The following is a 17,512-nucleotide window of genomic DNA, read 5'->3' on the forward strand; positions in this document are numbered from 1 at the left end:
CTTATGAGGCCTCTGTGAGGGAACCACACTTTTGGTCTCCTGTACCGAACCATGCTTCTCACACTGAAAGAATGTACTGGGCACCATCTTGACTGGCCCTCGCTATAGAGTTGAGTTCTTTTTTTGTCTCACACAAATTTCTTGAGGTATATTTACATACTGTACAATTACCCATTGTAAGTGTACAATTCAATGATTTTAGTAAGTTCATAGTTGTGCAACCATCACCACCATTAAATTATGGAACATTTCCACCACCTGGAAAAGTTCCCTCCTACCCATTTATAGTCAAGTCAAGTCCCCATCCTGACCCCAACCTTAGCGATCACTTTTCTGACTCTATAAATTAGCCTTTTCTAGACATTCAGGATAAATGGAATCATCTTTTGCATCTAGCTTTTTTCACTTAGCTAGATGTTTTTGAAATTCATACATGTTGTAGCATGTGTCAATAGTTTGTTCTTTTTAATTGCTGAATAGTTTTCCATTTTATATGTATATCACTTTTTGCTGATCTGCTCCACAGGCAATAGACATTTATGTTGTTTTCAAGTTTGGAGCCATTGATGAATAAGGTTGCTATAAACATTTGAATTTATGTCTTTGTGTGGACATATGTTTTCATTTCTCTTGGGAAGTTTCCCTAGGAGTAGAATTTCTGGGTCTTTTGATAAGATTATGTTTAAGTTTTTAGGAAATTGCCAAATGATTTTTCTACAGGTAGTATACTATCTTATATGCCACCTAGCAATGGATGAGGGTTCCCATTTCTCTACACCACAAAGCTGAGTTTGAATTAGCCTTTGTTACTCAAAGACCTTCTCAGTTTTCCTTTCATTGATTAGTAATGAGAATAGGTTGGGTCTTCCTCAATTTCTGCACTCTCCCTATTCCTTTTCATTCCACTGTAAATTGCCTAATTCTCTATAAAACTCTTTTCTTTCTTATGAAATGCAGCTAATAGCAACCAAAGCATGCTATTAACATTCCGACTCTCCATCTCTCCACTCAAAGCCATAGTTCATTCAGTTTATCATCTGCCTTCCAAGTTAATGCAGGCAATATTTTTACCAGGTACCTTATCACTGCGTAACATACATCACCTCCTTCCAGCCTTAATTAACAGTTTCCTTGACATCCACTGCCTTGTGCCCAAACACAATTTATTTTTGTTACAGTAGAACACTACTTCTGATAGCAATTTCTGTATTAGTCAGGATGAAGATATTGTGCTCTGGTAACAAATAGCCCCAAATCTCAGAGACTTATAAAAATAGCAGTTTTTATCCTCCTTATTCATGCCACGTATCCATCCTGATCAGCCATATCTCTGCTCCACATCATATTTACTCTAGAACCCAGGGTGATAGAGTCACCGCATTCTGGAATGTTGCTTGTCTTTTGGTAAAAGGGAAAGAGGGCATGTGAATCATGCACTAACTCTTAAAGCTTCCTCTCACATTTAATTAGTCACAGCAGGTGAAGTGGCCAGTCCTAACATTAATGGGACAGAGACAGATAATCTTCCCCAGGGAAAGGCAGCAAATATTGTGAACAGTAGTATCATTTACCACATTATGCTTTTTTTTTTTAATATCCTGGAGACTCTGGCAAAGAAAGAAACAGCTGCCTCTATGTGGTAGTTTTGCCCAGAGCTGCTCACAGCTAGAGTAAGACAGGGTGTCCTTTCAAAATACCTTATAGACCTAGGCCTTTGATCTTCATGGTGGTTGGCCCTGGCCCTGTGGCTTTGATACACAGAATTATTATATGTTATTCCTCTGTCTCTACCAGCCCCATGTGTTAGGTTCACGGAAAGATCTGATTGGATGGACTGTCATTTCTAGAGGGTGCCTGCGTGGCTCAGTTGGTTAAGGGTCTGACTCTCGATTTCTGCTCAGGTCATGATCTCATGGTTCATGAGATCAAGCCCCATGTCAGGCTCACATTAACAGCGCGGAGCCTGCTTGAGATTTTCTCTCTCTCTCTCTCTCTCTCTCTCTCTGCCCTTCCCCTGTTCACTCTCTCTCTCTCTCTCTCTCTCTCTCAAAATAAAGAAATAAACATTAAAAAAATACTTTACAGACCTAGGCCTTTGATCTTCAAGGTGGTTGACCCTAGTCCTAGGACTTTAATACACAGAATTATTACATGTCATTCCTCTGTCTCTGCCAGCCCTATGTGTTGGGTTCAGGGAGAAATTTGATTGGATAGACTTTCATTTCTAGAGTTTTCCATTCAACATCCAATGTCCTCTGAAACATTCATAAATCCATTTTTTTCTTGATCTCCAGCTTAAATGGACCCATTTATGTTTTTTTTTCTTCCCAGCTGTCTTTTGGGGAGACATTGCCTTGGACGAAGAGGACCTGAAGTTATTTCATATTGACAAAGCCAGAGACTGGATCAAGCAGTCAGTAGAGGAAAGGGGACATAGCACAGGTAAGTACTGTGTCCCCTACTTCTCTTTCTCTGGGGAGAGGGGTCAGGGACTCCAGCAAGTGTAGATGTGGACCATGAGACATCAGTATCTGACCTGTCAGTCCCATGCACACCTGTTTGTGGAAAACCAGAGGGACGCTCTTTCTGCCCTACAGGCTATGGAGCCAGAGCCTCCGATCTGCTGATCCTTGTAAGAGAACATCCATTTGCCTCTTTATCTGAAGGTTCAGACTCCAGCTCAGAGGGTTCAGACTTGAGCTCAGTGTGGGTTCTCAGGACTTTAGCCTCAGGGTCCAGCACTTCCCAGACTGGAGAGAATTACTGCATGGGCTCCATTTAGGGCATGTTTGTTGATGATGCTCCTAATGCTTAGCACTGGGGGGAGATGTTTGCCCGTGGGATGCTGTGCTCTTCTTTTGCAGACAAACCAGGAAATACAATGGGGCTTCTGACGTTAGTACTCTTCTCCCTCCTTGCCTCCACCCTCGGGTGAATAGTAGGGGGACTATGTCTTGAGTTCTCAGTCGCCCTGCCCACTGGGCTCAGATGCCTCAGCTCCGGGGAATCCCCATTCTGAAAAGCAGCAGAAGGGGAGGCTGTGCTGTGAGGCTGATGGGCCGGTGTGGCTCACGATGGCTTGCTATTTGGTGACCAGGACTCACACATGCCTGTTGCCAAACGACCTCTGCTACTTGCAGCCCCTCCTCCCACCCTCTTTCCTTTCTCTTGAGACTTTTTAACACTTACTGTGGTAAGAACCAAGGGGTTTACTCTCTTGACAAATTTTTAAGTGTACAAACTGTATTATAAACTATGGACCCAGTGTGGTATGGCAGATCTTCAGAACTTATTTATCTTGTATAACTGAAGCTTTGTACCCTTTTCGGGAGGCACCTGCCATGGCCAAATGCAGTGCTGGAAAAAGAGGAGTAAGATGTGACTCCTGCCTTCAAGGAAACCATTCATGCCAGGCAGACAGGGTTTAGACTTGGACAAGCTGTCCAACATCTCCAAGGCTCAGTTTTCCTATCTGCAAAATGGGGATGAAACCGGCACTCACTCCACAGGGGGTTGGGAGGATGGAGTCCAGGGTAATGCACCAGCCTGGTGCCTGGCACATAGCAAGTTCTCAGGCAATGGCAGATATGATCACTGAGGTGCTCCCAGTCTAGTGGAATGAGGCTGTCAGATAAATAGATGAAGGGCAGTTCCTCACGGCAAGTGCTCTGACGAACCAAGAGCAGTGGGAAGAGACAAGAGTGAGGGGAAGAAGCCTACCCAGCTGAGCCGGGAAAGGCATTGTGGGAATGGGAACTCTTGCATTATGTCTTGAAGGATGAGTATGAGTTCCTGAAGTCAAGAATTGAGAAGAGACATTTCAGGCAGTGGGGAAGCCATGTGGGGAGTATGAGAGGGCTTATCTCTACTCTGGGAACAGCAGTAAGGTGTGAGTCCCTGGAGGGTGGCTCTTTGGGGTAGGCTGTGGTAGACAGATGCGCCTGGAAAGGGTGGCCAGGGTAGATGGTGAGGATGCCTGTCAGAGGGGTGGGTAGAAATGTGCCCAGAGTAAGGGGGCAACTCCCATAGCTCAAATATGAGCAACTACTGGGACTGGCCAAGTCCAAGCTCCTGCCAGGGGCTGGGGGAGGAGGGGACCCAGGCTCCCCATCTGTCTGAATTTTAAATGGACTTTTACAAACCAAATTATTTTTCACACCAATTTACACAACCTTAATCGGGCTCTCGCAAAAGGAAGCACCTCCATAATTCTACCACTGCAACTAACCAGTTCTTACCTGGAGGCCTAGAGAAGTTGACCTCATTGTCATCTCTGTGTGGTTAAAATTTTTTAAACTTCTTTTTGCAATATTGCTTAAAAATAGTAAATTCACATGTCTCAAATACACAGGATTGTGAACTTTTACATATGTCCACATAAACGCCACCCAGACCAAGGCATGGAACATTTCCAGAACCATGGACGCTCTCTCATGCCCCCTCCCAGTCAGTTACCCATCCCACTCTCCTGGCCTCTGTCACACGGACTTATTGTACCTGCATAAATAGAGTCACACAGCATGCGTTGTTTGTGTCTGTCTTATTTCACTCAGCTTTTTGACCTTGTTGCGTGAAGCAGTTTGTCTCTCATTGCTGCGTGTGGTATTCTCTTGTGTGACTGAATGCTAGTGAAGTCATCCTTCTGTTGACAGACATTTAGACAGGTCACAGTTTTGGGCTGTGATCCGTAAAGCTGCTGCTGACATTCTTAGACATATGTTAGGATGGACGCAAGCACTGGTACCCACAGGGCAAGCACGAGTGGGATTGCTGGGTCTCGTGGTACGTAAGCTTTAGTAGATACCGTCTGTTTTCCAAAGTGCTTGCACCAATGCACACTCTGTGTGGTACATACTGACTTGGAAAGCAGGAGCGGTGACCATGCAAGATCCAGGAGGACCCTGGAGCTGGAGTTGTTTGGCTTGGGGACCCTTCTCACACACTCTGGGCCAGCACAGCAGTTACTTGATGCTTGTCCACGAACACAAATGCTCAGGGTCACCCCTATCGGTGATCCTTTGTGGTCCTGGGGGGACCTGCCATGGCACAGTGTGGGGGCCCAGCCTTGGCAGATGTGAGTGGGAGACCCCAGAGAGAGTCCGGGAGTGGCCAGCCACCATGTGGGCCAGCTCCTGGAGAGTTGCCTGCCTGGAAGGTTGCCTACGATGCTCAGTGCAGGGAAGCCTGGAAACCCTGCCTTCACCTCCCTCATAGCACTCCCCAAGGCCAGCATGGTCAGCCTCCTGGTCTAAGAACTTGGATCTTCTCTTTCCTTCTTCCCTGTGAACTCAGAGAAGTAGAGTCCACATCAAATTTGCCTTCAGATCCCTCGAAGGTGGCCCAGTCCCTTGTACCTAGAAGGCACTGGTCAACATGGGTGAGAGAGGAAGAAGGAAGAGGGCTGTGGAGATCAGCAGATCCTGGAACCATCTCCTAGGGGCTTAGATGATCAAGAGCTCCAATAGGGCTTTGCTTCCAGACAGGTGGTTAAAGCACCGACTACAGTCATGGGCTTTGGGGTCAGACCATCTGGGCTTGGATTTTTGAGCTGGGTCTCAGTTTCTTCATCTATAAAATAAGAATAGTAATGCTGCAAGGACAAAAAGAATATGTATGAAGTGCTTAGCACAGTGCCTGGCTAATAATAAGAGCTCAATAAATATCAAATCTGCTACCTCTTCATTATTAGTAGTAATAGTATTTACAGAAAGCCCACTGACCTGGAGGGTGTAGGGCTAAAATGGAGAGTGGGGAAACTTTGCAATGTACCGGAGGGAACTTTGGCAGCTTGGGTTTGAGACCTTTGAAACATGTACCTACCTAGTGTTTCCTCCTTCTCAAGCTTGGAATTTTTTTTTTTTTTTTCTGTGTGTTTTTATGGGAAAGTGATTTTTATCCTAATCTCTTTTCTCTGCGGGCCAATAGTACTTTGCAACTATCTAGAATAGTTGTTTTATTTTCAGAATGGGAATACTTTTTATTGTTTTTGCTGATTAAACCAATACTGCCAGTTGTTTGGGAAAAAAAAAGTCCAATAGCTCAAAATTATAGAAAATAGAAAGTAAAAATCTCCTGTTCTCTCAGCTCCAGGGATCCGTGCTGTTATCGGTTTGCTGGATTACTTCCAGCCTTGCCAGGCTCAGGCCATGTGCATATAGGTATTTTTAAAACCTAGAAAGGGTTTTTCTCAACACCGTCTTGTGCAGCCTGTGTATTTCATTTAACACCACCTCATAGACATCTTTTCACGCGGTACATTGTGGTCTAATCACATTTAATGTGCAACTCTGCCACCATTCATCAAGCTAATCCTGTACAGATGGGCATGAAGATTGTTTCCCTCTTTTTTCTGGTAATTTTTTCCTATTAGAAACAATGAGGCTGTGAACAACTTTGTGCATAGATCCTTCAACATTTGCTTTGATTAAAAAACTAACTAAATAAAAAGGAACCACACTTTCACTCCGTCTTCCTGCTTCCAAATGTGCAAAAAGATGTATTCTTAGATTTAGGTTATTTCATTTCCAAGCTTTGGTTAGTGTTCCTGTGTTTTAGGGGAGGGAAGGAGGTTTGAGGGGAGGGGGTGCTGAATCCCTGGAGGGGATCAGAGCAGGGAGGGTTCGGAACCTTGCAGTGTAACCCCAGAAGCCTTCTTTCCCTGGTTCATCCTGTGAGTTTGGAGCTGTTCTCTTGGCTACAGAATGAAACCGTATCTTTGCCCTAGAAGTGACCAAGTTGGCCTCATTCTCTAGATGTGCCCAGTGTCCTAAATTCAGTGAGTGGCAGAACCGGGGTCGGAACCAGGCTTCCCAACTCCCAGGCCCGGGAGTCCTCCCCTGTACCTCCAGGTGTCCTCCCCTGCACCCACCTGTCGGCCGTGTTGCCAGTCAGAAGGAACAGAGAGCAGCACAGGTGCGTGTAATCAATCATTCCTTTGCCATCACTTGGAAGGTAGGCCGGAGCCTCTATGGGCCAAAGGGTGAGCAAAGACCTTGTGCCTGGGTTGGTTTAGGAGCCCAATGAGAGTGCTGCACTGGCCACAGAATAGAGCTGCTGAGGGCCCTGGGACCCCCAGCCGGGAGCCCCTTCGTTGTTTGCTTAAAGCAGTCAGTCTCCCTGCCTCTAGTCCCTCCTTCCCCATCCTGCTTCCAGGTGATCTTCCTGGCCCTGACCTTGCAACCACCAAACAAGGGTCCCCCAAACTCATGTCTACGTGGAATCTCAGAATGTGACCTTATTTGGAAACAGAGGACTTGCAGACGTAATTAATTAAGGGTCTTGGGATGAGAGCTAAATACAGTGACTGGCGTCTTTATAAGAGGAGGGGAGCACACAGACGCAGAGGAGGCCGTGTGAAGAGGACCGCAGAGACCGGAGTGAAGCATCTACAGGCCAGGGAGCACCACAGAGCTGTCACCCGTTAGCCAGAGGCGAGGCAGGATTCTTCCCTAGAGCCTGCAAAGGGAGCATGGCTCGGCCAACACCTTGACTTCAGGCTTCTAGCCTCCGGGACTGGGAGGGAATGGATTTCTGCTGTCTTAAGCCACACACTTTGTGGTAGTTTGTTATAGCAGTCCCAGGAAATTAACACAACTGCGGTGCTGAAGACCCTTCGTGGCTCCCTGTCACCCAGCAGAAACATTCCTTAGTCTGACCTTCGTCTGGGCCCTCCACACTCTGTCTACCACCTGTGTATCCAGCCCCCTTCCCTCTCCTTGTCCTCCAGCCAAACATAATGACATTGTCTGCACAAGCCCCCGGTTTCCCTCCTTTCAGCCTTCTGTCCCAGCTATGCCCTCTACCCCACGTCCCCATTCTGCAGAGAAAGAAAGGAAGGCCCCGAGAAAGCCAGTGACTCCTCCAGGGCCGTCCAACTGGTGTGCTTTCGCGACTCGGCATGGCCGCCAGTTTGGGAGGCCACCTGGGTTGACGGTGCTGTTAAAATCAGCCCGTGTTGTGCTTGGGATTGAAAGAGCTCTATTTTCTCGCCGTTTTCAGACAGGCCCCTGCCTCTGCCACGGGAGCTGCCGGAGGAAGCGGCAGCAGCATCTTGGATGTGTGCGGGGCAAGGAGGCAAGAGTGCATTCTGCAGGGAGAGAAAGTCCTTCTGTGTGCATTTCATTTGCAGAAAGAAGAATGGGAGCTCTGAGCAGGCATGGGCCAAGCTGTTCCATGAATGGGACCCTTGAATTAACATTGCAGAGTTTCCTAAAGCTGCTAATCGGATTAGCTGTGTACTGAAGGAAGTACTTAGCGGGACACACACACTCTCCGGCCCTCCTGCATCTTCTTCCATGTGATGGTGCAAGCCTGATGGCCCCGTTTCTGAGTTCCGAGACACCTCTCCTGCTAACCACACAAGGTGGAGGGCAGTGTGGTCGATGTTTTGGACTTTTATTTGTTTGTATCTTCCCAGGGAGCCAGTGTTGCGCATTCTCATCTTCGCAAATATCTGGGAACCTGGAGAGGAAGTATCGCCTTGCATTATCTCCATCCGGATAGTGGATCTGATTTCTTGGTCTTTGTAAGGAGGACTCGGAAAGGGGAAATGGTTGTGATGACTTATTGGCTCTGATGGAAGCTGATGTTCCCGCCTTGTCTATTCTGAGCCACTGGGCCATGTCCAGCTCTATTTAAGAAACCATCCTTCCTCTAAATCCTCGGTTCCTAAACCCCTGCCATCTGTGTGAGTGTCTGCATGAGCCCAGGAGTTTGAGCCCCTGACTTCAAAAGAATGAAACAGCAGGAGTGAAACATGGGTTTGGATAACTTGCCTCCCCTCTCTGGGCCTCCTCTCTGAACCCTGAGGGCCCACCCACCTGGCAGACCCTTCAGCTCCTAGACTTAGTGGCACATGTTACCATACTGTAGATTTAAACTCTGGTGTTTCAGGCCAGAGAAAAGAGGGGGTGCAAAGGCCATTGGGCATCGAGGGGCACAATTAGGCATCCAAGGCTAATGCATACCCATGAGATGCCCACATGTACTCTGAGGCTTTCTGGGCTCATAGTTTCTGGGTTCATAGGGTTTCTTTCTCTCCTTGCCTTCCAAGGTTTGAAGCTCTCAAAGGAGACCCAACATGTCTCTACTCCCAACACATTTTTAGCTTCGAGGCTCTTGAGAGAGCTTGTGGGTGGGGTTGTTTTAAGCAGCCCCATCGACAGGCTGTGATTTTCAGCCTCCATTCCTGTGGAGACATTCCCTAAACTTGTAGACATGGCTTCACCATCTCATTGATTTTCTTTATTGGAGGTGGGAGTGTCCAGATAAGAAGTGGGGCAGTAGGTGGCTCCCTGTGACATCTTGTAGAGGAGACAATATTCTGAATAATGGATGAATGCCAGGTTAAACTCTTGCTGGGGCAGTGAATTGGATTCAAGTCTGTCTCCCAGCATCATGCAGTGCCAAATGCTGTCTTAGCAAAATCTGGTGGCCTCTGCTCCTGGTGCCACTACTGATTTAGAAAGCTGAAGAGGGACAAGAGGCTGTCAGGGAGCAATCTTTTTTTTATTATTTTATTATTTTTTTAATTTACATCCAAATTAGGTAGCATCTAGTGCACCAATGATTTCAGGAGTAGATTCCTTAGTGCCCCTTAACCATTTAGCCCATCCCCCCTCCCACAACCCCTCCAGTAACCCTCAGTTTGTTCTCCATATTTATGAGTCTCTTATGTTTTGTCCCCCCTCCCTGTTTTTATATTATTTTTGTTTCCCTTCCTTTATGTTCGTCTGTTTTGTCTCTTAAAGTCCTCATATGAGTGAAGTCATATGATACTTGTCTTTCTCTGACTAATTTCACTTAGCATAATACCCTCCAGTTCCGTCCACGTAGATGCAAATGGCAAGATTTCATTCTTTTTGATTGCCGAGTAATATTCCATTGTATGTGTATACCACATCTTCTTTATCAATTCATCCATCAATGGACATTTGGGCTCTTTCCATACTTTGGCTATTGTTGATAGTGCTGCTTTAAACATGGGGCTGCATGTGTCCCTTCGAAACAGCACACCTGTATCCCTTGGATAAATGCCTAGGAGTGCAATTGCTGGGTCGTAGGGTAGTTCTATTTTTAATTTTTTGAGGAACCTCCATACTGTTTTCCAGAGTGCCTGCACCAGCTTGCATTGCCACCAACAATGCAAAAGAGATCCTCTTTCTCCGCATCTTCACCAACATCTGTTGTTGCCTGAGTTGTTAATGTTAGCCATTCTGACAGGTGCGAGGTGGTATCTCACTGTGGTTTTGATTTATATTTCTGTCAGAGAGCAATCTACTCATCATCTCCACCGTCTCCTCCAGAGCTTTGAAGGAAGGAGTGCCCAGAGAATAAGGTCTTGGTGACCTCTTTTCTCTAAGTATATTGTACTTGACATTTTTGGGGTCCATAGACCTCTTTGAGAGTCTGATGAATATTATGAGCACTTCTCTGAGAAAAAAGGACACACACGCACACACACAATTTTGCTTGGAATTTCAAGAGATTTAACTACTCCATGGATCCCAAGTTATGAAGCTCTTGTCCATGGTCTCCCTTTTCTGAGTGCTTCCGCACTCTTGGAAAGGTTCTCTTCATGTGGACACCCGGGCCCCGGCAGGACTGCAGTGCAGAGAGGCTTGGATGGTGGAGTCAGGCAGGCCTGGGTTTGCCTCTCTGGCTCCATATTGATTAGCTGGGGAATTTAGGGTGACTCGTTCCCTATATGTAAAACAGGATATTAATGCCTGTCTTGCAGGGGCGTTGAGAAGTGGGATAGGTAAAGCATTTATGCCAGGGTCTGACACCTGGGAAGCACCTGATAAATAATAGCCGCCATGGCCACACCTGTGCTGGCTCCTCTGTCTTCTCTTCTCTCTGGCCCACCTCTTTGTCTCAGACTCCACACTGCCAAATGCCCTAAATTCTTTTTTGTTGCTGTGCGTACTCCGCAGCACCCCCTGGGGTCTCTGGAGCTGGGCCAGCACCACTGTGATCTGAGCAGGTCCTTGGTTTTAGACCCTACCCACCCAATTCCCTAGCCTTCCCTGGTCGTTCTGAGTCAAACTCCAGGATCACGAAGTTAGCCAGAGAGAGATCTGAAAGTGGATTAGGTGCTGATTCTTCTCTAAGAACAACAAAAAGAATAATACTAGCTAGCATTTGCTGTTGGCCGAGTACGTCTCGCATACTTTAAATACGTGATCTCAGTTAACCTTCGCACAACACTTCTATGTGGTGGGTACTGTCGCCAAAGATATAAAAGGTAATGTTCAGAGGTAGGTAACGAAAACAACCAATTACAGGCAGAGCCAAGATTAGGACTTAACTCTGATGTCAAAGGCCCTACTTTTGCCCTCTATGCTCCATTGCTTCTAGAAATAGCTGCTGGCATCAGCATCACTGCCGACACTGTCCCCTTGAGCTAGAGAGACTTGGTCTCCCCATCACCTCCCTTGAGAGGTGATGAAGAAAGATGTGGAAGAGTTCCATGCACTTAGGGGGCTACACCTCATCATGCCCTCCGTTGACTCAGGTCGCATTCAGTGTGTGCCTTGCTACGTCCCCCAGCCTATCGCAGCCATGACTTGTCTTTGGTCTTGGCTCATCCTTTTTCGTTCCAGCATCAGGCTAGACACATGAAAGATGCCAGACAAACACTTATGGTCTGTGGATGGGGCTATGAGCCTCAGGAGTGCTCGGTGGCCTCCGTTCTTTCCTGCTCCTCTGCTCCCCCCAAGAGGCCAGTTGGGGTTAGGACTGTTTGCTTGAATGCAGGATGCCTCAGACTCCAGCTGGGAGTGGGGACCAGCAATGAAAGAAATGCTTAGGGGGTGGCACCCTCAGGCTGAGCAAGCCCTGATCACCTTGCAGGAAATGTCTGAAAAAGGCATCCTTTAGCCAAGTGGTCAATAGGTTATCTTTCCCGGGCCCTTCACATAGATTCCCAGATGGAAAATGCAGTCCTTAGGTCTTTGCCATGCCAGAGAGGGAGTGCCAGCATTCCTGCTCACTCCTCCAGGGCTCCTTTCATCCTTTCTTCCCCCAGACCTGCAGCCCCCACCCCAGCTGACTGCTCCAATCATCTCTGCCCTCCTATGAGAATTCTTCTTGGCTCCCGTGGTGGAGACCTTGATCTTTACTTGCTGAACTCCTGTTCTGGCATGTGTCCGCTTCACAGCTCTGCTGACCCTTTGACACCAACTGTCCCTCCCTCTTTCCTTCCTTCAGATAACAGATGTTAATCGGGTCCTCTTCCGTGCTCAGCACCAAGGATACAGCAGTACCCACTTTCTATCTTGCCATTCAAGAGATGGAGTTTTAGTGATGGATGTGATTATGGTCATGCTTTGGAGTGTGGGAGGAATGGGGCAGCCTGGAGGGCAGTACCTGGGATCAAAAGCCCCTGCTGGTATGGGGTGGCCACCAACCTCCCAGAGGAGGTGTGGTCCAGTAGGCAGAACCCCCACCTAGAGGGAAGGCCCCAGGTGACAGTTGTCATCCAGGCAGGAGTTGGTGTTGGGGGTCCAACCTGGAGCACAGGGCCTGCCAGGGGGCAGAGCAGGGCCACTGTGTGGGCCAGGGCAGAGACCAAGGCAAATAGCATTGGAGGGACCTTTAGTAGAACGCATGGGGAGTTCCAGTTTTATGCTGTGAGCTCAAGAGAACAAGGCAAGGACCCCTGAACCTTCTGGGGTGTGGGTGTTAGGGAGGGCCTATAAGCTGGAGACTTGGCATGAAGACACGGGTCAGAAATTAGGCAGGAGCACACAGATCCAAACTGGGTCAAAGGTGAAGTGCTGTGGAGACCCTCCAGTGTTGAGTCTATACTCCCTATATCTCCCCAACCTAGGACCGGGCTGGCCACGGCGTTGGGGCAGGCTCAGCCCGCAGACCGCAGCTGGCAGCCAGTAGGGGAGAAGGACAGTGGGGCGGGAACTGGACAAGGCCTGGCAGCTATTCTGCCCATAAACTCTTCAATTTAGGAAGATGATTTGAGATGATAAAGAGGCATCTGATAAAATGCACATCTGTTCTTTCGGAAGGAAAAAAGAATGCAACATAAGGATTCTATCATCTCATTCCCTGGGGCCTCATTCAGAGGCTGACTTATACCTTGGGTTGAAGCCAGAGTTCACTGTGAACTTGAAGTGTTAGGAAAAGTAAATTCACCTTTAGGTTGATTTTTGTTATGACTGCATTTCTCAGAATTTGCGGAAACTGGGCTGGGAGTCCACTTGGAGCCCGAGCTGGGTGAGTGAGGGGCGGTGAGCACCCTCAGGGATTCATCCAGGGAGCTGTAATCCTGGGCCCCTCATGGACCTCGAATCCGGGAGCCTGAGTCAAAATTGGGAGATAAGCTGGAGAAGCCCGGACAGACAGGATTTAGTACGTGGCATTGTAGGCAAAGTTCTCTCCGTTTCAACATACAGAATCCTACTCAAGATAGGATGTGAAGAATTTACTTAACAATATATTCTCTGGGCCACCAACACACAGAAGCTGGGGAGATCCGGCCTCTTGGGGACTGGACTAGGAATTGGAGAGAGAGGAGCAAAGCTGGCCTCTTTTCTCAGGGATCATAAAATATCTCATTTTTGCTTTTGCCTCTTCTTACACCTGACCCATCATGGCATGGCCACCGTGCCTGAGTTCCCATCATGATCCTCAACTCGAGTGTCCCCTGCTGGGTACCCGCAGTACCTCCCTAGGTAGGGGTACTGTGGAAATCCTAAGCGTGGAAGGAATCTCTTGGGGAGAGAGTATAACATGAGTTGACCACGGGTCTGACAACAGAACCCCGGGGAGGTAAGAGGAGGAGACATAGTTATGATGGAGGCAGGTGGCAGGTCTGTGTCTGTGGCTCCAGAGAAGAATGAGTGATGGAGCAGCCTTCGGTTTGAAGAGCTGATTGGTGAGTGAAGACCCCCCAGGCATGGAGGTGTGGAAGCAGTCCCTTTCAGGTTAACTTGGTCTTGGGGCCAAGCCTGGGGACCTCACACCCACTTTGCCATTTCTGTTATTTCCAAGGGAAAATACTTTATGAGTTCCCATCAGCCATCTTAATACATGGAATTTGGGAACACAGTCTTCTGAGAGCCAGGGACTGCCTGTGTCAGATGAGGACCCAGTCGTTGCCTCCCAGTTTTGGCCGACAGAAAGATAATGCCTTACCTCTCCGGTTCTTCTTAGTCTGATTCCACTTTCACTGCCCTTTAACTGTGTATGTTTTCATTTGTATTTATTGAATGGAATTCTCTGTTTCCTGTTTTTAACTTAAATGTTAGTTGATCTCTAAGGCAGAATGAAATGCAATAAACCATACTTAAAGCAATCTTACCTATGCTGCCTTCCAGTCAATTGTTCTAATATCAGTGGCCTAGGTATAAAAAATACTCCTCACCGTGACTTAAGAGAACCCTGTGGTGAATCCTTTTTGATGAATTAAAGGATGCTTTTACCCAGTAAGTAATCACCCCCTAAATATTTTAGTTTTCTTAATGCTAAGCACCTTTGCTTTTGTATCTCTTGGCCTCTTCTAAATGTGTGCATTTTGGTACAGATGGAGACAGACCTGTGTCACAAATGCAGTTTACTACTCAAGTATTTTCTTCCTGGGCATGGTGATGAACTCATTTGTTCTTGGACAAAACCAGTGCCCGAGCCCTTCAGAGTTACCCACTGCACAACACACAGACCTTGGCCATGTCACTTCACTTCATGGGACATCCCTTTTCTTATCTGTAAAGGCTGTTTTCTTATCTATAAAAGCTCTAAGCTTCCTGAGGGCCAAGAATGAGTCTCCTGGTTCTTTTGCCAAAGATAATCCATAAATGTGTGGAGACTAAATGTGTGGTTTCTGCTACATGCACAGCTAATTAGAGAACCACCGTATCTTTGGCTTCTCCTTCATTTGATGCCTCATGGAACTTCAGAATGTTCTACTTAAATTGCATCTAACCTGGACCTTCCAGGGGCCCTCCAACGGGCTCCCATACAGATTGGCAGAAATGTGGCAGTGGCCCCCTTTGCCCTATCTTAGAAAATGACAACAAACAGTGATAGGAGAGAGAAAGGAAAGCTGAGGCTGTCTTACAAGCATCAGTGACAAGTGGGCCACACCCTGCGAGCTGGAGATGCAGCTTGAGGGGCAGCAGGGGATCCCGCCGGTGTGAGTCTGGGATGAGACTCCTCTCCCCCTTCCATTGTGCTAACCTGCGGCTGATGTGTGGGATGGCTGGAGCAAAGTCACATTTCTTCTGGGGCTGTTCACATCGAGGTCTGCGGGTCATTACATCTGTGGCTTCCAAGGAGGTCCAGAGAGAGGAGGTGACGATGGTGGTAGAGTTGCCAGTGGAATCTCACCCTGCATTCTTCTGGTCATCTTCTTTCTCTTTGGTGTCATTTAATGAGCTGTTTGCCCGCAAACTGTGAGAGAAAAGCCGTGCTGGTCTTGGCGCTGAGCCTCTAACTCGCTTCCATTGGTCCTTGCTTTCTGCTTCCCGCGTTCTCTGCCAGCCTCCTGCACCCCTAGCCCTGGGCTGCTGTTGCCTGAGGAAGGAGATCCTGTCTTTCCTGACACTGGCACCCCCTAGAGGCATGGCTTTCCCATTCTCTTTGCAGCCCAGAGGCCCTAAGCGGTCAGCCCACCAGCCAAATCTGGTCTGCAGATGTGTTTTGTTTGTTTTGTAGTGCTCACAGTTTTAAACTTACTGCCAACATTTTAAAAAATCAGATTTCTCATAAAAATCCAGAACTCTGGCTTCTCTTGAAAAGTTGGGAGATCTGGCCATGTTGGTCCAGCATTTCCACATGGCAACAATCAATGGAGTTGCATAATGATGGGTTGAACTCTGGGGGGGCACGTGCCCTGCAGTTGGCCACAGACCCCACTACCCCTATTTATCTCTCATACCCAGCCTCTTTCACTCCAATGTGTTGCTTGCCTGGCCTCCTAGCTCCAGGCATCTGAGTTTGCATGTCAGGCCAGTGGGGAAAGGACACCATCTTTGGACCCTAAATCAGGTCCCATGGCACTGGCCATGCGGCTTCTCTCTTCTCTGTCAAGGGAGGAGGGTCAGAACGTCAACTACCACCTGGTCATCTGACAGAAGATCCTTCTTCTGGAGGCTCTCTTCTTCTCTTCCTTGAACTTTCAGTCTCTGGCACCTCCTTGTAATACAGCATGCCATGTCCTGGGCTCTGCATGGCACTGGGGAAAAAAGCACAAAAAAGGCAAACAGGGTACTCAGTGTGTTGGGGGGGTGGGTAGTTTATGGCCCAGCAAATGCATTGGCATTGGAACAGATTCTTTTTGAGCTAGTGAATCAGTGCAACAGGACCATTCATAGATATTAACCTCTCTGAAACAAAGGGGCCATCACGGTTCACTGACGTGGGGCCATCACCCAGAAAAACCCTAGTCACTTTAACCTCTGTTTACCTATATTATCTTTTTAAGGTGGAGCCCTTGCTCTGCAGTTCTCCTTGAACTGAGCTGACTTCTGTCCAGAAAGGTCAAAGACAGGCTATGGAATTCCGTGACCCTCTTTCTGCTTCTCTCCTCCAGGTCTTTGGAGAGGGTTTGGGTTGGTCTTCCTTTCTTTGATTTCCTGAGTTCCTTGCTACTGCTTCTGTGACCCAATTCATGGGGCTTGCCCTTGGAGATTACCATTACAGACTATCATCTGTAAATCTTGATTGGTCATTTGGTCATCTGTGCAAAGGCCATGTGGTAAAACCCTCCTAAGATTTTCTATGAGGACACGTGTGCCTCTTCTGAAGAGCTTTTTACTGCATAGTGAGAATCCTAATCCTTGAGTCCAGATGACCTTTTCTCCATTATCTGGGGGTTTCCCTCATTCTTTTCTCCTGTCACACAAGGAGACAAAGACCAAAGACTCAAGGTTAGATCCTCCCAGCTCTGTTGCATACCAACTGGTGACCACAGATCAAGGGCTTTACGTCATCAAGCCTCAGTTTCCTCATCTGTAAAATGGGGACAACAATAACAATACCTTGGCCCACACAGGTGCAGTGAATATTGGCTGGGATAATATATGCAAACATTAGCCAACCCAGTTCAGTCCAACTCAGATGCACATATTTGTTAAGCATCTGTTACAAACACTGCACGGTGGAAATATACAGGATATTGTCTGTGTCCTCAGGGAGTTAAGTGTCTTATTAGGGAAAACAGCCTTGGTTCACAAACACTATGGGCATGGTATGATCGGGCCCAGGAGCTTCTTGAAAGGAAGGCTTACCTCTGGTCTCTTTTTCTATCTCTGGCCCTTGGTACAATGCCTGGCACAGAGAGGTGCCCCATAAGAGTTTGTTAAATGAGGGAACAAATGAACAAATGAATGAGTAAAAGGCCACGAGGGAGATGTAAATGAAGCACAGAGAAGGAGGATGCCTTTGTGAAAGAAGTAGAGTTGGGCCTCGAAGGATTTGGGCTAGGGCTGTAGTTGGAAGGGTTGTGCATTGCAGGTGGAAGGCAGAGCCTGAATGCAGTCATAGGAGGGGGAGC

General features: G+C 47.5%; 1 protein-coding gene across 1 annotated transcript in view; it reads left to right on the top strand.

Moving 5' to 3' along the window:
* Window positions 1–17,512, top strand: part of TLL2 (tolloid like 2) — a 122,753-nt gene that overhangs the window by 23,167 nt on the left and 82,074 nt on the right. Inside the window, exon 2 of the mRNA XM_078434684.2 lies at window positions 2,332–2,442. Within this exon, the coding sequence (XP_078290810.1) occupies window positions 2,332–2,442 (111 nt within the window). The remainder of the gene's footprint in view (window positions 1–2,331; window positions 2,443–17,512) is intronic.

This window comes from Panthera onca, chromosome D2, assembly GCF_046562875.1.
Source record: "Panthera onca isolate mPanOnc1 chromosome D2, mPanOnc1 haplotype 2, whole genome shotgun sequence".
Lineage (NCBI taxonomy): Eukaryota > Metazoa > Chordata > Mammalia > Carnivora > Felidae > Panthera > Panthera onca.